Genomic DNA, 22,364 nt, shown 5'->3' with positions numbered 1-22,364 from the left:
AGGACGCTTATATTCTGTATTAAATATTGTCTAGCATTAGTATTACTCTGCCCTATTTAACTTTAATAGGCGAACAGTTTATATACACATGGATTGTTCTCAATGAATATCCATTAGAAGACTGTTTGAATATTTCGTAAGTCAGACATTTCTACTTCTAGACCCCCTTTCCGGACCTAAGAGTAAGATTCTTATTATACAAATAGCTTTCATAAAGAGATTACAAAGCTTTCCTGACACCCCTTCCCCACATAAGGTAGTCATACTTCAAGTTCATACTCAATACTGTAAACAATATCTTACCAACCCTAGTTTTATTTACATCTTGTTTATCTTAAATTTATCTTAAATTTATCTTAAATTTATCTTAAATTTATCTTAAATTTATCTTAAATTTATCTCAAATTTATCTTAAATTTATCTGAAAATTGACATATAATTATAATTACATTTCACCTTTCAGGCGTTCTACCGAAATCCAAGACTCCCTCACACATCAAAGAGAACGCGAACGTGTTTGACTTCAGCCTCTCGCCAGACGACGTAGAAAAGATAAACTCTCTAAATCAAGACCGGAGTTTTACTCCATACTCTGCAAACCATTACAAAAAATAACTGTCGAATTCTCGACGTTCGAGTGTCTAATTATACAAACTGTCTAGATTATGTTAATGGCAACTTTAATATTAAACCATTTATACTATTTCTAAATTTTTAACTACCAATTTTAATTAAATTGTACAGCGGGGGCAGCTTCTTCAATTTTATATTCGTATTTCGTGATTGTATCAGTATTGCTGTACCGCCAGATAATAAAGTACCAAAATGTTTGGTGAACCTTACTTTGTTGTTTTTATCAATTTAATTATAATTTTTAATATAATTTGTTATTCTAATAGGTTATTTAAAGGCGAACTTTTAATACTCAAAACAAAGTGTCAGTTAATTTTTCGATTAACCATCTGTGATGTGCATTGTGCGTGTTCTAGAGCAGAGTTGGCAACAGAACTATTTTAACATTCATGGAAATTAGCTGTTCTTAGATACATTAAACAAGAAATCAAACTATTTTTTAGATTATACTTCAGAATTCGATATCTCATTTTGAGGGTTACATTATACACATTTAACACAACAGTTTGGTTTTTATGTCGACAGTAGAGCCGCTCAGTAAAAACAAATCGTCAATATTAACAAACTGGCAAAGCTCACAAAAAATATGTTGAATCAAACTGTGTCAAGATTTTCAGTAGATGTTTCTCACCAAAATGATGAAAAGATTCTGATTAAAATATTCCCTTGTTTTGGTGATATTAGTTACTGTTTTCAAATAATTATCATTATTATTTTTACAAATGGACCTGTTGGTCCCTGACAAAAGTTGTTGCCTTCCACTGTCTCTTCGCCTTAAGTACTTAAATATTTCGTCACTGGTGCGGTTCCCTGTTCTTGTAATGGTAGAAGCTGAATCATAGATTCGGTTGATCAAGTAGCAATTCATTGGTAGCTCCCGAAAACTGAAAAAGAAATGTTATTGAAAGGAAATGATCCATGATAAATGAAATTGGAATGCACGCTTTGTCTAACGTCTACTGTTAACATTTCCTGCAGCAAGAATCAAGATGCACGGTATCATGCGAGACAGGTAAAAAAGCGCGGCAAAGTGCACGATAAAACGCGCGAATTGTTAAAAGCGCGGCGAAATTCGCGCCAAAAATACGTCCGGAAAAATATCTGGATATGATCTTTAAATATGACCTTCAATATTGAATGATATTTGATTTTAAATCCTTGACAAAAATTAAAGAATGACCGTTACTGGAGTGTTACTGTTAAAAACATGTGTTCAATGTAGGTGACAGTATGGGTTCGTTAACAAATAACCTAAGCCAAATTCGGGCCATATTATACCCTTTCCTCTGTTATTGAGGGTCCCATGCTGTTACCAACATGCAAACCAAACCATTGACAAATATAAAAATTGGCCCATCGTCTGCTGCAAGTCGGTCACAGTAACCAAGATCAGTCAAATTTTGCAAAAGAAGATTCTAGAAGCAGTATGTAAAACTTACCAGATTACCAGAAACCATGCTTTTTCATAAACTTCTTCTATTGAGTACTGACTAGCAGATAGACATCGTTTTAGAGGTTGGGTCACTTCATTTGTTCCCAAGATTTGATCGAACCTGAAAGAAGATATTTATCATTTTCGGTGGGTAATTTGTCTACGCGCGCTAAGCGCGCAACGAATGCCAAACAGTGATGAAGATAGTGAACTACTGAAGAAATGTGCAAGTTAAGATGCTCCCAATGCTGAAATTTCATACTTTTTGCGCGCCGCGCCTGTCTGACAAAGGGTGGTTTCATGGAATAATCATTACAAAATGTGCAATCAGCGTTTACATATGTCACATAGATTACCTGACTCAATGTGCAATGAGTGTTAGCGATGAGCTGTTTAGGTGTTACACTTGACTGTTGAATGATTTCTGGAGCAAGACGGGTGCATGAGCTTAAGGGGCTGAATAGTCATGAAGTTGCTGAAACTTGATTGAAGTTGCTGAAATGGCATGGTTAGGTAATTTCCATTGTGACACCCACACACATTTCCTATGGTGTAAGTAAGTTAAACTACTGAATTTTGAAAAATTGCTACCGTTTTAAAGGCTCCTAAAAGTGCTGACAATACTACCCTCCCATCACACAATTCCGGGTGCCTTTAAAATCAGGGTAGGCGTTGAAATAAAGAGTCTCCACACAGTACTATAGTTTGATAGGCTAGTGTCCTTTATTTTTATTGGCTTTTAACGTCTGATGCATGTGAACCTCGAAATAAGATGAGCCATTATTCAGAAGTGATGACAGATACTAAACCGTGTGAGCTACACTCACTGATTCATATTCCCATAGCTCTTAATAACCATTCATAAAAATATAAATGTAACATGTTACAGATAGTAACAATAGAACCATCACGTCTTTAAGAAGAGAAGAGGATTAAAAAACTGCTCGATTAAATGTATCTTTAAAGAGGAATGTATCAAGAGGGATATTATCTGGCTTTAAAATTGAACATTACCAATCCCATCACGATTCAAATCTACTGTAATTCAAGTAGTTTATTATAACCGCTAGTAGTTAGTTACCTTGTTGCTTTTGGCCAAATTCTCGAATACGAATTATCTATTGGCTTAACTACAGAACGATTTTTGACCATACATGCTACAGGTCATGTCCAATCGCTAGCTAGCAATCCCATCACATGACATTTTGCCAAGTTTAGGAGCATGTAAATAATTCTGCTAATCAAATCTAACTATCAGATTGCTATGGATCATACAATAAATGTTCAAATCTGGAAGAAAGATATTGCTCTGTGTATTGCTCTGTGTATTGATACCGGTGATATAATCTGTTATACTATTGCTGTTCTTTAATCTATTCCTAACATATATGACATGAAGCAAAACACCTGCATACACCTTCACCCGAGGTAAACCCCCTTACGTCCATCTTACACATTCGAACAGTAACCATCTAACAGTAACCAACTAACAGTAACCATCTAACAGTAACCATCTAACAGTAACCATCTAACAGTAACCAACTAACAGTAACCAACTAACAGTAACCATCTAACAGTAACCAACTAACAGTAACCATCTAACAGTAACCAACTAACAGTAACCAACTAACAGTAACCAACTAACAGTAACCATCTAACAGTAACCAACTAACAGTAACCAACTAACAGTAACCATCTAACAGTAACCAACTAACAGTAACCATCTAACAGTAACCAACTAACAGTAACCAACTAACAGTAACCAACTAACAGTAACCAACTAACAGTAACCAACTAACAGTAACCAACTAACAGTAACCAACTAACAGTAACCAGATAGCGATAGCTAAGAAGTTCGTGGCAACACATTACAATCATTGGTGCAGTGTTCAGCATACAGAAGTGTAAGACTCACTTATCAGGGACATAACCAATCTCACGCCTTTCTACATAGCAATACCACTATCAAATGATAAATCCGACGAAACATGAACTCTCATTGCAGTGGTCTTGATTTTTTTTGACAGTTTGCATACTTTGAAAAATTAACCTCATGTCGTGTTACCAAACGTAAACTTTATTATACAAAGTTTTAAAGTACAATTTGTCGACAAGGTTGCTCTGAATTTTGCAGCGTGTAATATGATTCTAGTCTTAATGCAGCCGAAAGTTTACGGTTAAAAGGCCCAGCATGAAATGAATAGGTTCATTGAGTAGATATAAAGATAAATGTAATATCATAAATTTTCATGTTATCATATTACAGTAAAACCCCGATTAACATGGGGGCTTAACATGTATAATGTTAACTAACAAAACCCCGATTTACCGCGGATGTTTCCTTTCCCCTTACTTTACAGTAATTTAAAAGTAAGAACTAATCACATTTAATTTTACATCTTCTATTTTCTAAGAGCGTCGCACATTTAATCTGGTCGCTTTAAACCACTTAAAAACTAATCACCACCCTGAACTGGATGTATTGCACATCGTTTGTAGGTGTGGTCTAACTAATTAAACCTGGATCCCAGCTCTTGTACTAGTCTGACAGCGCGTTAGAGTGACGTAATGTCACGTGAACTGCACCAAGCAACTACCTTCTTTATTATTAATATCATGTGCATATTAAATTATTATGTTTACACTGATACAGATTCAACTCACATAGGTGGCTCACTGGACCAACTTAGTAACCACAAATTAGTATCATAATTTCAGTTGCGAGATTTAAAAAAGTGGATGAATCTAGACTTAACCACGTTATTATTTATATGCTGGGCGGGTTCTGATGATGCCCAGTTGGTTTTAATTACGGTATAACGCATTATAAAGTGGACTAAAGGTAATGTATAGAGCGAGTGTTGTAACAAACCACCACCCCGACAAATAACACATGAGAAAGTGTGCAGAGTACAAGTTAATATTCTCCTGAGAGTTGAGCTGCTCTTTGAGGAGGGACCGGGGGACACGTGTCAATACGTGGTTACCTTGGTTACAGGAACACATCTACAATCTACATACAACAACTTAAACACGTACACAACAACTAGCACGTGTCACAACCTCTGTAGCACGTGTCACAACCTCTGTAACACGGTACGTGTCAAAACCTCAGTTACACACCTAAATATACAACTACTAGGAGACCGCAGAGTGCCAGATACTACTAAATATATATTGTACCACTTAACTTCAAACTAAACTGTACCACTTTACATTCAACTATTTTGTACCTTTTTGCTACTTGGCATACCCTGATTCAACGTGTCCCGATTTACCGCAAACCCCGATTTACCGCGGATGTTTTTTTCCCCCAAAACTTCCCACTTTACTACCAACTATACAGTACCACTTTACCACCTGCTATTATACTAAATATATACTGTTTCACTGTACATGTACATGTACCAACTACTCCAAACAAGTTAAATGGTCATATTTCTCAACTTAAAACCGTTCCTAGATAAGAACTAGCTTTATATTCCCCTACCCCAAAATAAGGACAAGAATCAAAAATTAGTTTTCTATCATCTTTTTTCATACGCTCTGACAGATCGATGATCATGAATATTTTCAAGAATTGAGTGATTTTTGATTTGATTGATTTTTGATTTGATTGATCGTTTGACTGATCTTGATTGAGTGAGACAAGTAAGTACACTTATATAGGAGAATTTTCTGAAAATTTTAAATGTATCTCGGATCACACAGGACACAGGTTGTACCGCAGCTACCCGACACAGCGGCAACAAATAATAATAGTGAGAGAATTTAAATATTACAGTAATATCCATGATGATAATTTACTTTATATTATCATCGTGTAAGGTGATCATTCTACGTGAATATAAGTGAGAGTATGACTAATAATATAGTATGTACCTCAAAACACGAAATTAGTTATTCATCGCTTATAATCATCATCAAGGTGAACTCAAAAGTTCACCTTAAAAAGTGTTCTTTAAATTAAATACAGGGTGATAGCTAAATGATGATTTAATTTCGTGTGGTGAAGGGACCATCCAGAGATTCTAAATTAAATTAAAAGATAAGGGGATTCTAGAGCACCGAAAAAGAAATGAAAAAATTCGGTATGATATTCTTCATTTATTCCAACACGCATCCAAACATGAGCTGGTAGTTTTTCGGTGCACTAAAACTACAAGATAATAATATTTCATGTCTCTCGAATATTGTTATCATAATATGGCAAATCATAATGTAAAAACTTACATTAGCGTAACACCAAACATCTAATCTTTGTGCATGTTAAGCAAAATCTAAAGTGTAAACTGTAAATGCAATTCAAGGAATTACAAACATCAAAAATCATTTCCCAGCCATTTAAGTAAATGAAAAATTTGGAGTGAAAATCCATGAAATATTTAGCTCGCTTTAGAGCTTTATATTTCTGATCGAAGGTAATTAAATGTGAATGATGATGATGAAGGGTTATGTTAGAGTGTTGGCAATCTTTAGATTTCATGAATTTACACCAGCAACTTTAGGCTATCGAAAATCGACTTTCTTGATTCATGATCTGACCGAAGTCCAAAATGTAACTCGAGACAGTCGATTACAATTATTCCCACTTTCCAGATATCTAAACATTGTATAAAATGTCAAAAGATATCGAGAAGGCAGGTTGAGAATGACAATAATTCAAATTTCCAAAACATTCGGGATAATACCCCAAAATTTTAAAGCTAAAACCCTTATGGATGTGACTTATGAGATGTGAAAGTATATAATGAAAAATGTTACACGTGTATCAACACGTATAAATTGTACGTATATCAACAAGTATATGGTGAAAAGTACGATATGTAAAGATGAGTGTTAAGAATATTAAATAATAATAAAAGTGTTATGATAATGCAATGCGATATTATAAGTGTTATGAAAATGTAGTGTAAGTGTAATGATAATGTTATATTAAGTGTAATAATATAATAATATAAGTGTCATGATAATGTAAGGTGTAATGATATAATAATATAATAAATATAAGTGTTATGATAATGTAAAAGTGTCATGTAAAGTATGAGTGTCCTATATGAAATGTCCGATATATAATATGATGAGTGTGCGTTGAAGAGGGGTGAGTTGTAGAAAGTGTGAGATGAATTGTCACATGATGCGTGATATGTCACGTGACGTCATAACGATGTGACGTCATCCCACAATCATGGGAACGTCGTGCATGGGCACATCATGATCGAATGCCTTGTGTTCGTTATTTAGACACATCTCAAAAACGACGCATGAACTTGAGAAGAAACCTGGGGGATGAAGTGTGAACAATGGGAGGTGAATCTTGAATTTCATGGATAATCACACCAATAATTAGTCTTGCTAAGCCCCTAACAGTACGACGATAAAATAAGCGTGGACGGTCGAATATTTGATATATATTATGATAAATTAAGTTGCTAATATCACTGTAAATTACTGATAAAGTATGTAAGTTTACAAAAAATCCGATGAGGCCGGATTTGGAGTTGATAAAACGGTTTTTTTGAACGATTTAAGGTAATAACAACATTTTACATGGCGGAGCGGAGCAACAAACATTCAAAATCTTTAAATGGTAATAAACAAACAAAATAATCCAAGCAATTACCCAAAATATATTCCCTTCACAGTGTACTAATAACCTTGAAGCTCTAAGATGAAACGTTATAATTTATTGTGAGTACATACTAATAAATACCTTAATTTTTTCTATCGTTATGAGAGTGTTCTTGACAAAAATAAATTAATACATTCGTAAAAAGCACACCAGTTCTAAATACCATAATCATACCATAAATACGTATAAATACGTATTATAAGTGAAAATCTTATTCTAACTTTATAATCATACATCATAATGTATCCTCTTTCTCTCAAACTGATATTAAATCGTACAAATTTTGCAAAAGTGTAATTTTTTATATTTACGGTGAAAATGGGTGCAGTGACGTTTAAGTGCCAATTTAATTAAAGTGAGTATTTCATAAGTTACCAATCGTATTACTATTATATTTGTTAAATAAATGAAAATACCATTATAAGATGAAATGGGTTCCCGTGTGCATATAAAGGTCAGCACAACCAAGCCGACAATTTAAGGAGGGCCAGGGTAATTTCCGAAATATTATGAGGATTAGCTCACGAGAGGACGATGACAGTGAATCACGTGATAACCATGTCACGTGACATGACGTCATCCAGATGACGTCACGCCGCGCGCATGAGCAGGTTGGGTGTCACGCATTAGTTATTGGGAATCTGTTCAAAAACGAAGTCTGAACTAGAAACGTCACCTGCGTCCCCCTCAATCTTGCTCAAGATGAGTTGCTGAGCGATCTTGCAGCCTGCTTGTTGACCGCACACGTACAGCAGTCTGTTCTGAGTGCCGGGCACGTACTCTCCTCTCTGTGAGAACTTTACCTCGCACCCACTCGTGTTCTGGATCTCAGTGATGGTGGCTCCAAGTCTGCCGAGCACGCGGCCTACCAGTGAGTCTGGGATCTCAACCTGTAAACGTGGGACTGGTGAGCCACTTTTTAATGTTAGTAGTTATATTTACTCAATACTTTTTTAACCAGTCAAATTATAGTCAGATTTATTATTAGAAATCACTACGAACCTTGTATTTGACATCATCTGGTCGGGGAATGAAAGGTTTAAGAGATGATTTAGAAGGAACCGGTGCTGAAATTCGCTGCTGGTTCATTTGGGGCATGTTATTGTTAGAGTTGTTGTTGTTGTTACCTGAAATATTGGTTATTCTTAGTCTTTAAAGTATTTTGTAAAGAAATCAAATCATTGCATTGGTATATCCAAACATTGGTTTACCATTTAAAACCCCAGAGGAGATATAAAACTCACCAGATAAAGCCTGAATGAGCATGATGGTATTAGCCAGGTTAGAGGTGTTGGAGAGAGCATTGTTAGGCAGGGCTTGTAGAACCCGAGCTATTACTTCAGCTTGGTTGGAGCTGTTGTTGTTTTGCTGAGAGAGATAAGAAGGTTAGTGAGATACAGGGCCAGGGTAGCAGAGGATGGGTTATAGATTTAGTAGATGTTGCGTTGATGTGATAGTGAGTGATGGTATGGTAATATGATATGTTAATATGCTAATGATATGGTAATATGTAAATGATATAATATGCTGAATGCTGATGAGTGATAGTGTGGAGGGGGGAGGGGGCTGTGTAAACTGCCACACAAACCCTCTACCTTACCTGTTTTAACTTATTCATATTATTTGAGGGTGACATGCTCCTGAAGTGAAAGTGAGTGAATTAATAGTAAATGAAGTGATTGTGATTAATGATGAGGGGTCGCCTAACTTTGAGGGGCCACCTAAATGAGTGATGGTGAGTGAAGGGATCGTGAGTGAAGTGATTGTGAGTGAAGTGATTGTGAGTGAAGTGATTGTGATTAATGATTAGGGGCCGCCTTAAATTTTAGGGGCCACCTAAATGAGTGATGCGATGGTGAGTGAAGTGATTGTGAGTGAAGTGATTGTGAGTGAAGTGATTGTGATTAATGATGAGGGGCCGCCTAACTTTGAGGGGCCACCTAAAGGCTAAATGAGTGATTGTGAGTGAAGTGATTGTGTTTAATGATTAGGGGCCGCCTTTAATTTTAGGGGCCACCTAAATGAGTGATGGTGAGTGAAGTGATTGTGAGTGAAGTGATTGTGATTAATGATTAGGGGCCGCCTTACTTTGAGGGGCCACCTAAATGAGTGATTGTGAGTGAAGTAATAGTGAGTGAAGTGATTGTGATTAATGGCCGCCTAACTTTGAGGGGCCACCTAAATGAGTGATTGTGAGTGAAGTGATAGTAAGTGAGGTGATTGTGATTAATGATTAGGGGCCGCCTAACTTTGAGGGGCCACCTAAATGAGTGATAGTGAGTGAGGTGATTGTGATTAATGATTAGGGGCCGCCTAACTTTGAGGGGCCACCTAAATGAGTGATAGTGAGTGAAGTGATTGTGAGTGAAGTGATTGTGAGTGATGTGATTGTGAGTGAAGTGATTGTGAGTGAAGTGATTGTGAGTGAAGTGATTGTGATTAATGATTAGGGGCCGCCTTAAATTTTAGGGGCCACCTAAATGAGTGATTGTGAGTGAAGTGATAGTAAGTGAGGTGATTGTGATTAATGATTAGGGGCCGCCTAACTTTGAGGGGCCACCTAAATGAGTGATAGTGAGTGAGGTGATTGTGATTAATGATTAGGGGCCGCCTAACTTTGAGGGGCCACCTAAATGAGTGATAGTGAGTGAAGTGATTGTGAGTGAAGTGATTGTGAGTGATGTGAGTGAAGTGATTGTGAGTGAAGTGATTGTGAGTGAAGTGATTGTGATTAATGATTAGGGGCCGCCTTAAATTTTAGGGGCCACCTAAATGAGTGATTGTGAGTGAAGTGATAGTAAGTGAGGTGATTGTGATTAATGATTAGGGGCCGCCTAACTTTGAGGGGCCACCTAAATGAGTGATAGTGAGTGAGGTGATTGTGATTAAAGATTAGGGGCCGCCTTAAATTTTAGGGGCCACCTAAATGAGTGATTGTGAGTGAAGTGATAGTGAGTGAAGTGATAGTGAGTGAAGTGATAGTGAGTGAAGTGATAGTGAGTGAAGTGATAGTGAGTGAAGTGATAGTGAGTGAAGTGATTGTGAATTATGATGATGGGCCGGCTAACTTGATTATGATAAATGATGATGATTGTGATTAATAGATGTTTATGAAATTGTAATGAATGTTGAGATGTAAATGAATGTTGGAGAAATGAGGTGGAGGAGTAATTGTTGAGTTGATATCCAGTAAATGTGCGTGTAGGTGAGGTGAGGTGTTTGTAGATTGTGAGCTATATTATACATCTGCTTGAAATATATTTGTGTTATTCTGCAAGAATAAATAGTGAAACAATCAAACGTGATGTGAATGTCCAAAATTCCTATATGACATAATCTGAATGAATGATTTCAAATGATTAACAACTTACAAGTAAAATGTTGATGAAGTGACGTCCATTAATGATAACATGCTAAAAACAATGATGTATATGTACCTGCTGCTGTTGTTGTTGCTGTTGGTTCTGCTGTTGGTTTTGCTGAGAGGCAGACATGAAGTTGTTAACAGCATTTCCACTGTTACCACCATATCCTCCTGCGTTCTGATAGCCACTGTACTGGTTGCTCTGCTGTATAATGTTAACTTAGACTATTTTAAAACCATTTGCTTTATGAACATGGCAGTTTGATTCGCAATTTATAATTTGACTGAGCAGACCTCCAACTCTAAATATTTGAGGCTTGACAAACCTGGTTCGGTGAAGATTGTTGTTGGTTTTGGTTCTGTAGAAGAGTCTGGATAAGGTTAACCTGGCTCATATCTTGTCCACCTGGAAATATTATGTTAATAACGTAACAATAATACACCGATCAATTACTGCTGAGGGCTCAAATCAGAACCAATCAAACCACATATAATTAATGAAATAGAAGAGCAAAATACATTTGAACGAACGAAAATTTCAATGATAAAAAACCAAAAAGAATGCAACCTTTGGGCGCCGTACCATCAAAAGATCCGTAGTTAAGGGAGGCAGTGGATCCCATGTTGTTCATTCCACCCATACCCAGACCACCGTTAGCGTCCATGTAGGATGAGTAGTCCAGGTTGGTGATGGAGGTGGAGGTTGGGTCGTCTCGGAATTTCTCCTTGATAATGTACTCCATGGTCTTGTTGACTCCTACAGTGAGGATTGGTTGTTATGATTGGGAAATAGAGTAAATGACATGAACTTTTTGTAAATATGTAAAAATTACGCTAATGTTTTGGTTCCGGTTAGGTTTGACATTTTACGTTTTAAAACAGGCGATATTAAGAGTGATGAAGGTAATCATAGAATATCACAAACCGTCTTCAGGTCCCAAGATAGTGAGAACTCTCTCTCCCATCACCACATCATCCTTCTGAGACGCCTGTATCCTCACATCGTAGGTCTCATTCAGAGACTTAACAGTGGCTCCTCCTTTACCGATTATCATACCAGCAGTGGAGTTTGTCACCACCATCTTCATCATCTGCATCCTCCTTCCACTGTCCAGCATGTCAGCTCCGGTGGGGTTTGAAGGAGGGTTCCTCACTAGACTCTGTGAGAAGTTAGGGGTCAGAGTTATCTGTAAACCCCATAGTATCATGTTCGGTGTCGTGTTTACTAAATCTAACTGGCGATTTAGTTACTGAAAATCAAGATTCGAGAAGAACTGATGCCATATTAAAAGTAGGACAAGTTGACTTACGTATATCGTATATCATATACTTTACTTACGTGTATAAACTCAGCGACTTTAGCTAGGTTCTCAGGAGGGCCAGTGATAAGAACGATACGTTCTCCAGAGTTAGATCTGTTGCTTTCTGGGTACAACTGGTTGTTCTGGGACAGCTTTACTGCTACCTGGCAGATACACAGTTTAGATTTTGCACATTCAACAAGTGTACGTAAGAATATTTCCCGAATTTTGGCAGTTAAAATTTTCACTGTCAGTGTCATGTTGAGGACAGCTGGGCATGAATGGACAAGTTTAGAAACCTTTCAACTGTCAACTGTTTTTGTTCAGAGATAACGATAAATTACTTCCGACTGACAGTCTCAGCTGCAACCGTACAGTTTACCATCAAATTATATTATTCGGAGTCTGATATCCTGCGACTGCAGAAGGACATTGATTATCTCCATGACTGGTCACTTTCTAATAAAATGAGATTTCATCCCGACAAATGTAAGGTCCTCACCGTCGCAGGAAGGATATCCGAAACAGTTTCCCTCCTTAGTGTCCTACCACTCTTTAACTTTGTATACTCCATGGGAAGAATCACACTTGACTATGTTGATCATGAAAAGGATCTGGGTGTAATTGTGACATCAAATCTCGATTGGAAAGATCAGTGCTCCAAAGTCCTTTCTAAGGCAAACCAAAAATTAGGCATGGCGAGAAGAAATTGTTATTTTGTCCAAGACGTAAATCGTCGTAGAGTACTGTATCTCACTTTAGTGAGGAGCCTATTTGAGCATTGCTCGGTTATATGGAGACCAGTCACAAAATCCCAGATAAGCAAGCTGGAGGGCCTCCAAAAGCGTGCTATTAAGTGGATTCTTCACGAGGAGTATATGAGTTATCCACCATCCACATACATTCAAAAATGCAGACAGCTGAAGATTATGCCGATTGAAGACCGCTTTGACTTCTTGGATCTCATCTTCTTCTTTAAAATTGTGAAGCAACATATACCTGTCACTTTACCCTCATATTTGCAACCATTTCAAGGCCACTCAAGGCTCAGAAATAGTCACATGGACTCTCTATGTTTTGTAAGCTCTATCTCACCTCGAGCAAGCTCCAACGCTTTTGCCAAGAATTTCTTCTATAGGACCCACACTAAGTGGAATCACATTCCTCTAGATATCCGTGAGATAGAGAGTATCACTGATTTTAAAAGTAAACTTTCCACTTACATGTGGGGAAAATTATCCCGGTGGATTCGGACTCTGAACTTGACTATTCAATAGAAACAAATCCGTAAAATAGTTTATTCAAGATTATCTATTCTTGCTGTCTGCATTCACATATTTCTCAATTTCATCTCACAGCACAATATTTTATGAATTGATTGAATGGGTGTGTGATTTTGTTTAAAGTAACTTATTACAATTTTATAAGGGCCCATGCTTGTGCAGGAGCTGCATTTGCACTCAATATCTGTGTTTTGGTGACCCTCAGGTCCTTTGGTTACATACATTTTGTCCGAGACAATTTCAACTTTGACAATCCATGCTTAGAGGACAATATTATATTTAACTAATTCATTGTGTAAACTTGTATGTAATTGACTGATTTGAAAGATTTCAATAAAAAAAATAAAAAAGGATAGAAAATCACATACATCGTATGTGAGCTGGAGTTCCTTGATTTGGGCACCTCCTCGTCCAATAATAGAGCCAGCAACTGGTGGTGGGACCAGCAGCTTCAGCAAGTAGTGACCTGGCTTCGTTCCTGAAATAATGATCGTTAATAATAACGTAATTAATTACACCATCTTTATTAGAGAAATTATTATGTGCTGAAAGAGAATGTAATAACTAATATGTTGGTTTGCGATATTCCCCAAATTTCATATATTAGTTAACAGTGGCATGGTATCACAACGGCTTAACCGCAGCTATTTATCAAAGACCTAAATAATGCTTTGCTATTCTATACACAGTATCTAGAATTCAGACAAAAGAATTGTTGGAATGTAAAGAATGAATGGAATGTTTAGTGTTCTGAACCAGCTACCTTGATTGGAGAACAGTTGAGGTGCTCCAGCCTCAAAGTACGGGTTAGAAACATGAGTAAAGGTTCCCGCAGTAGACGGTATACCGGTTGGGTAAGAATTGTAGGTTGCAAGCGAGCGCTTGGAATTAAAGTAGTCAGCATTAGCAGCAAGAAACTCTGCGAAGAGACTGTATCTTGCAGCGTAAAACATAGTCCCGTCCTGCGTCTTGTTAGGCGGGGTGTAGGGGTGGAGTGGTGCTGGTGGTGGCATGCTGTATGTGCTGTTATAGGGCATAATGCTAGCCTGGTCCTGAACAGGGTGGGACGGGGCCCCTTTTTCCTGGGGACACAGCTGGGAGAAGAAACTGGGAGTGCTGGTGAACACACAGAACGATTTCTCCTGTTTGGGAGGGGCAGGTTGGGAGGGAGGGTCTGCGCTACCTTGGGAGCCGGTGTAGAAGTTGCTGAAGAAGGAGGAGGAGGAGGGGGAGCGGGGAGCTGGAGGAGAAGGAAGATTGGAGTAGAGTGAGTAACCGAGCGTGTTCAGGGGACTGAATGCCATGAAGTGAACTGTGCAGCTACTGACTGCGTTGAGGGATTTTGTAAAGAGAGCTTGTAGAAATTACAACAAGTTTTATTGATTAACAAAGGTACAAAAATCGACAAGTGAAATGATATTATAAAAACGAGTGTTGCAATGTTAATATGTCAATCAAAGTCTTTACAAAAAGACAAATACAAGGCATAAGAAAGCACCGATCGTGAAAGAAAAAAAGAGCAAATCAACACGACAGATAATGAAAGCGAATTGAGAACTGCAATTGAGACTGATGAGGGCCGCGTGTAATCAAGTTGTGTGTGTGTGTGAATGTTGAACGTCCGAATCACATAGAAAACCAACGAAGACATCACGGTAGCTACAAAGGATCGGTGTAACAGATACAGATAATTATATATAACGGAGGACGTGTATATAGAGAGCCAGAATTAACGAAGATTAATACAACACACATTCGTTTTCTCACAGAACAATGTACCAGAAACAAGGGCAGAAAGATAGAACAATATAAATACTCTGGGGATCATTCCTTTGTAAAGAAAAGGCTCCAGACCAATCCTGTCCAGATAACAACATTCTTAACCAATCCTGTCCAGGTAACAACATTCTTAACCAATCCTGTCCAGATAACAACATTCTTAACCAATCCTGTCCAGGTAACAACATTCCAGAGATAGTCCTGCTAAAATCTAACAAAGATAAAGATAGAAAGAGGGCACCAATCAACACGAGAACAAGAGCTAGAGCGAGAATAAGAGTTGAGTAAACGCACAACAACATCACCAAGAATAAAAAGAGAGTGAGTTGAGGGGGCCCACACACTAAACACACAACGTGCCTACATATTCCCACTTTTCCTGCTACTGAACAACTCGTGATCACAGTCCGCCCCCTGCACACGGACATCAGCTACAATCCTAAAACGTGTAAACATAGCTACAGCATCTGACCAGGCACACACATACTGTGGTAGATCACGTGGTGCGAGGTGGGGCGCTGATTTTGGGAGTTTTCCGGTTAGGTAGGTCCCTCAAGAGTGGAAAAAGGAGGTCAGAGTGAGTGAGAGGCAGTGAGTCTCCGAAAAAGCGGTGATAATATAACTGATAAGTGAAAGTTCTGGAGTTTTTAAGTCGAAGAAGGGAATGTTGAGAAGACGTGACACATTTACTTCTCAAGAGTGGAGCATTAAATTGAGGACTTACAAGAGGTTAATTGAGGACTTAATTGGGTTGGAACTGATTACCAAATAGAGGTCATTACTCATTACCACACTGAATAAAGCGAGTGCACCTAATTAACTGCAGCTGTGTGTCTTGAGATGGTTAGTTGATGGGTTATTTAATTGAGTGACATCCCATGTTGTATGTAGAGGTAACTGACTCACTTTTGTTGGCTAATAGGATCTGGAATCTGTACATTGGGTCATTTACGTCTGCCGTGCCGTCGCAAGACAAACTTTCTAACAGTACTTAACACGATACGTAGTGCCGAACAGGATACCTATCTATAATATTATATTTTAAAATGGAAATCATTAACAACGATTTAAGAATACTTTGAAATGACTCTAAAGTTGAAATTAAAAGCGTGGTGGACTGAACTGAAGAGGCAGGCTTTGAAGTTATACCACTTGGAAGTTATACACTTGGAAGGATAAATCGAATGAGCTTTGAGAATAGCCTTGTCAATAATAATTTTAAGTTATCAGTGTTATCACCTTATCAATAACAATCACCTTGTTAATAATAGTAACCTAATCAATGAGAATATAATTATCAATTTGTCTCCTGCAACTGTTATAATATTAGATAACTAGTAACTACATATGTTTAATTTTTAAATGACTTAATGATAACTGCTTATTGTAATTGTTACTTCTCGGATATTGCTAAATACTATATCCTATCAATGATTAAATTGATATTAACATAATTGCTCTTCATTGTCATAGCTGAATAATTCAGAAGCTTGCGTTGACATGGCCACTCGGCTATCAGGCAATGTACGGTGGGACCCAGTTGGAGCTCCAGAGACGTGCACCACCGCGAAATTTTGACCCAGACCGCAGTCTTTGAGGTATTGGCCGTTATATCAACAAATACAGCTGCTGACGATGAATTGGTTCTTCAATGTAGAGTGTTATTAAGAAATCGATTCATAATCGATTCATATAAATCAGTTACACAACCAAATTACCATCATGAACACAGTATACTGCGGATTGGATAATGGATATCTAGTAGTTAGACCGCAGTCAGACCGCCGCCGCCGACCAATTTTGGCGTCCAGACCGCCGCCGCCTAAAGTTAACACGGTGCACATCTCTATGGAGCTCCAACTGAGCATTAAATTTACAGTACCATGATTATGAATTATTAATATGCTCATGTATTGTAATTTGTAGGGGGTAAGATGATTTGGATGAATCAAAAAGCATGTGTACAAGACGATGAAGTATATAAATATAAGTGCTTCTGCTTCTTACTGAGTCAATCATTAGCCGAGATTCATGTAATATACAAGCTATTTCCCCCTATTTTACTGATAGGCAACAACACAACAAATTCCAAATATTAACTAAAATCTCCATCGCATCATTTGATACAATAAGCTCCTTCAACCTACATTATCTGAACACCTTGCAAGCTCTTTAAATCCATATAAACCCTGTAAACCACCTTATGTTATTAACCGTACCGACAAATTTAAGCCAACGTTGGTTTGGACTGTAATATATCACTTATATGATTGAGGTCACGTCTCTATCTGCGTCACAGTTTTTTTGTTCATAATGAATATATTTTCGAGTTACCGGTTTGTACAAACCATTGGTAATCAAGCGACCCAGTAAACGAAGGATGTTTTCCGATGTCCCGGAATATCTTGCTATTTTGCTAGTTATGGGTTATAATTTCATGAAATCGCTGACAGGTTTACCCCATTCACCCAGTTGTTAATTGATTCATAATAGTTTTTAGGTTAGTTGGCTAATTAATCATTAATTCTAAGTTAATTGGTTAGATGATAATTAATTTGTAGTTAATAGGCTAATTAGTCATTAATTTACCCTGATCAGCGGCCTGGTTCCTGTACAGGTAAGGACTACCATTAGGAACTCCGTTCAGTGTTACCCTCATCTTCACGTCCTTGGTTGGTCTGTCCACAGCCATGGGTGTATCTCCGTTCATCTGGCCGTTGTGGGTCTCCTCGGTGGCCATTTCCTCGTCCTCTACAGGCTCCTGTGCTACCACGTTGTCGATTGAGGGAGGCATTTTAACCAACTAATACTGTTGTGAAGACGATAATAACAAAGGAAACAAATATGGGAATCTAGATTCTCTGAATTAACTAAAACTGTAAAAATAGAAACTGGCGGCAATAAAATAACAATAAACAGCAAGCACTGAGAAAGTACCAAGATAATCAAATCGAGGATTGATAGCAATACAAGAAAGTGAAGAAATTAATCAAAGGCCAATTATTAAACTTCTGTTAAAGCTGCAACTACAAAGTTACGCAACATCAAAGATAGACCATGATAAGATATTGAGTTTGAAATAGGAACAGATACAAGGTTTCTGTAATCTTTACGATCTTCATTTGAAAAACGATCTTCAAGCGAAAATAACTAACTCTCATTTCCGTAGAAGAAAATCATCTGCCGAGTCAAGTTCAGTTTTTAAATTAACGATTGGAAGAGGAGGACATGTATCAAAAACTCTAAGTGTAATTTGGATCTAATGATAGACCTAAGACCCGGATCAAAGCATCTAATATCAGACTAACATACTTTAAAAGGATAATAGATTGAAAACTTAACTGTGAGCGAATTCTTATTCTTAAAATTAGAAACTTATCCAGGAAGAGGGGGGACCTTAAGTCAGTAAACATATGTAAATGTTACGTTGGGGCTTATTTCCCAGTCACTGATTGGATCAAATTGTAATGAATTGCGTTGGCCTTTTAAAATACACCCATTCTGAAATAAAATGGGAGATCTAGCTTATCAGATGGCCGAGATATCAAACATAAAGAGTTTATTCACTACGTGGGATCAGGTGATTGGGTTGTCAATAGATCCGCACCATGGCAAACTTGCAGAAAGCCTAATTAAGTAATTGCAATAAATTACGGTGTCTCATGATTAAACACGACTACAAGCAATTCAATATCGTACTGAATTTGCCCCCCTCCCCCAGTAGTAGAAGAGATTTGAACTCAAAGATTTGAACTCAAATTTACAGAGAAATAACACAATAAATATGATAAAATGTGCTTGCAGCGTCTGTAATAGCCATAACACCAAAATAAGTCAAATCGAAGATGACGTGTTCAACAAAATAAGAGATACTGCACGTGCCATCGAACTCGGAAGTGAAACACCCACGCCCAGACTGGATCAGAGATATAAAGTATAGCTTTAAGGCCGTGACAAACGGTATACAGTGTAGTGGCGGGGCAGAGAGAGAGGGAGGGACCTAGCATTACACCTCACAGAGAGCAGTGCACTATGTACATCAATCTACCTCTCATAGAGAGAGAGAGAGAGAGAGAGAGAGAGAGAGAGAGGGAGAGAGGGGGGGGGTCTTACCGCAACTTGACATCATAGGATGGAGGGTATGTCAGTGTTCCGGCGTGTGCGTGTGTACGTGTTTGTGCCAGCACGTGTGCAGTATGAGTGTGTGTTTAATGTGAGTGTAAGTGTGAGGTGGACATGTAAAGTTTGATGGGTTACCCCAGCAGATACGTGGTCCTGGAAATGTTAAAATTCACCTGTAACCCGGCACTGGATGTTTGCCACCTCTTAGAATCGACGTAGCACTAGATAGTGTAAGTAGTAGCATATTGTAATCGTGATGCAAGGCGCAGCATAATAGTGCAAATCGTAAGTATCGTGAACTTTAGAAAGCTACTTCAGTGTAAAGGAAGTATGACGAATGAGGATTGCGGGGAAATCAGGGCGGGCTCTGCTTTCATCTACAACCGAATTAGCCACAAAAATCCTCAAACATCTCCGTTAATCCCCAAACGTTTAAATTTCCCATCATTGAAGAATAAAGATAATCAATGAAGATTGAAGATATTTACGAAATTTGGTTAAGTTCACCCTCTGGGCATGGCAGTTGGAAACGGAATAAATGGATTCAATAAAATCATCGATTATCGACAATTTGGCACGAAGTTAAATTACCCTCACTGTTACCTACTATTACCATACCAGAATACCTATTAATGTTGAGTGACTTTTAGTATTACGGTCTAAATAGGGTCCCAAACTTTAAACGTTCAGTAATGAACATAATCTGCTGCTCAAAAAGAGTTGTTAACATGAACATTCAAATTTCGAACATTGGTTAAGCTCCTTATTCCGGAATAGTGGCTACAATGGTTGGAGTGTATAAGAATGCGTTGATGCCAGACGAGATGGTGGCGCGGGCGACAGATAGAAATAGCATAAACATTCACATTATGTCGGACAGTTTTCTGTGAATGTTCTGATCAGAGATCAGGGCATGTTGCCGTAAAAATAAATATTAGTTTTATTAAATATTTGTTTTATTAATTAGTATTTAGTAGTTATATAAAAGTCAGTAATTACCAAATTTTAAAGTCACTGACACTTTCAGTCAGTTGTGTGTATTTCAATTTGATCAAATATCGGTTTTTAAGTACATTAGATGCTTGAAAACCACAATTTGATAGGATGTAAAGAAAGCTGTTGTAGATGAGTGATCGTTATTTCCAAAATCACATACATGTCATCACACTATTACATGCTGTTACAAATATGTAAACAAAACAGTAGCCAGTGCAGTAGGCTAATGGAGTATGAGCTGAAGTTAAATTTCACCAACCCCCTCCTCTTGTTTCAAAGACTAGCTACGATTGATTCTTTTCAGAATGTGATTACATTTTACAAATAACCCGTAGCTTAAACAATAAAAGAGGATTTTAGAGAGTGCTGCCATGCCATGATATTTGTCAAGTTTTTATCCATGACTCATGAAAAGAAGACACCTGATGATAAAAATAACATCCTGAATAAAAACAACATTTTAAAAGAATGTTTTTATTTAAACAAGAATGATGACCTCACCAAAATTGACTCGTTTAGGGTAAGCAACAAGGTCGTGTTCTTCTCTCCCCCTCTTTCTAGTTTCATAGTTGTCTTCTGTGTTGTAATTGTCCTCCATGATGACTAAAAATGTAATATCTTTAGAATTATTGAATATTCATTATACAATAATTTCAAAAGTACACAAACTACAGTTATTAAGTTCAGTAGTCAACTAACATACCATGTAAATTTAAATATCAAAATGGATATCATAGGTATATAGAAGGGGTGACATGTCCGCCTATGTCCCTTTCTTTTTGGATTCTATGAGAAAACGGATGTACATTGGGACATTAGCGGACATTGACGGGCTCGGACGGACAATGGCAGACATTAGCGGACAAACAGTAAGAGAATTTTTTGCACACAATTTTGACAATTGGAAGGAGCCTATATTCATAACCTATTGAGGCATCCCCTTTGCGATTCAATATCGGAAAGCATGCCTCCCCTTTGCAAACCGAACTTGGGAATTTACATTGATTAAAATGGAACTTTCAAAAATTCAAAATATTCCCAACTAAAATATTGGCAGAAACATTTGAAATTCACCCTTGACCTTGTGGCTCCAAGTTCAAATCTAGACTCTCTATATCCAAAAAGTTCTTTCTTGCCCCTCTGTCTCCCTGGAAAGAAATCACTGTTTTTCTAAGGATTTCAAATTGAAGACGCTTCCTTTATATATCAACAGCATCTGAATATCTTTGACCTGTGTGATATTCGCCTGCCTCCAATTTAGGCCGGCAGATTTTTAACTTAGTGCAGAACCAAGCAAGTTTTACAATTATTTTATACTTATCAATAAATTAGATATGCTTTTTGTGTAGTGGAGATGTAGCATGCACCATTTTAAATATACTGGACGGCGCCCAGCCTGAGCCTGTAATTCTGCCGCAGCTTCAATCGTTTATGAACAGTGTTTTTGTTGTGCAGTAGTGTTGGAAAAGAATAAAACCAACTTATTAATAGAATCAAGAATATTATTGATTATATTTTATGACGATGAATTGTAAATTTCTATCAATTTATATTTATTCGGTCTCCAATTATTGAACTGCAGAAGCTGGTTGCCTCAACACTGTTGACTGTGGTATGACTGAATTGTCAAGCCGTGATTATTATTAAACGAAAAAGAATATATAATATATATATATAACTCTAAAACTCTGGTCACAAGAGCAACTGCCTAAACGTGCAGAAGTGAAAACAAATACATAAAATACTAGCAATCCTTTAAATTTGCAATAAATAAATTTGTTCAATGTCATAAAATTCTTAAAACCACATATATGTGACCAGT

The 22,364-nt window shown here is 37.4% G+C and overlaps 3 protein-coding genes across 17 annotated transcripts in view; 2 read left to right on the top strand and 1 right to left on the bottom strand.

Annotated features, from left to right (window-relative positions):
• The window catches only part of LOC134817795 (glyoxal reductase-like), a 30,466-nt gene extending 29,090 nt beyond the window's left edge, over positions 1–1,376 (top strand). The window contains exon 11 of the mRNA XM_063827126.1: positions 464–1,376. Within this exon, the coding sequence (XP_063683196.1) occupies positions 464–615 (152 nt within the window). The 3' untranslated portion in view covers positions 616–1,376. The remainder of the gene's footprint in view (positions 1–463) is intronic.
• The window catches only part of LOC134818438 (myosin heavy chain, clone 203-like), a 192,939-nt gene that overhangs the window by 132,649 nt on the left and 37,926 nt on the right, over positions 1–22,364 (top strand). The gene's annotated exons all lie outside the window — the stretch shown is intronic.
• LOC134817794 (RNA-binding protein Nova-2-like) lies at positions 1,075–21,153 on the bottom strand. Of its 9 annotated transcripts, none has more exons than XR_010160572.1 (12): positions 21,044–21,145; positions 14,014–14,123; positions 12,401–12,526; positions 11,987–12,221; positions 11,645–11,818; positions 11,388–11,467; positions 11,135–11,266; positions 8,942–9,065; positions 8,700–8,824; positions 8,374–8,587; positions 2,073–2,186; positions 1,075–1,517 (listed from the first exon to the last, which is right to left on the bottom strand). XR_010160572.1 is itself a non-coding variant. In XM_063827122.1 (11 exons), exons 1-11 carry the CDS (start codon positions 21,138–21,140, stop codon positions 7,241–7,243), a joined length of 1,539 nt encoding a protein of 512 aa, XP_063683192.1. In that variant the 5' UTR covers positions 21,141–21,145; the 3' UTR covers positions 7,149–7,240. The 9 variants fall into 9 exon arrangements, 5 of the variants coding, with proteins under 5 accessions (XP_063683192.1, XP_063683190.1, XP_063683191.1 ...); XR_010160571.1 differs by having other exon boundaries at positions 1,076–1,517; positions 11,630–11,818; positions 21,044–21,153; XR_010160569.1 differs by lacking the exon at positions 21,044–21,145 and adding an exon at positions 18,014–18,229 and having other exon boundaries at positions 1,216–1,517; positions 11,630–11,818.

Source organism: Bolinopsis microptera, chromosome 7, assembly GCF_026151205.1.
Source record: "Bolinopsis microptera isolate Bmic1 chromosome 7, MBARI_Bmic_1.0, whole genome shotgun sequence".
In the NCBI taxonomy this organism is placed as follows: Eukaryota; Metazoa; Ctenophora; class Tentaculata; order Lobata; family Bolinopsidae; genus Bolinopsis; species Bolinopsis microptera.
Note: the sequence above shows the minus strand (reverse complement) of the source record. Positions and strands in the feature narration are given on the sequence as shown.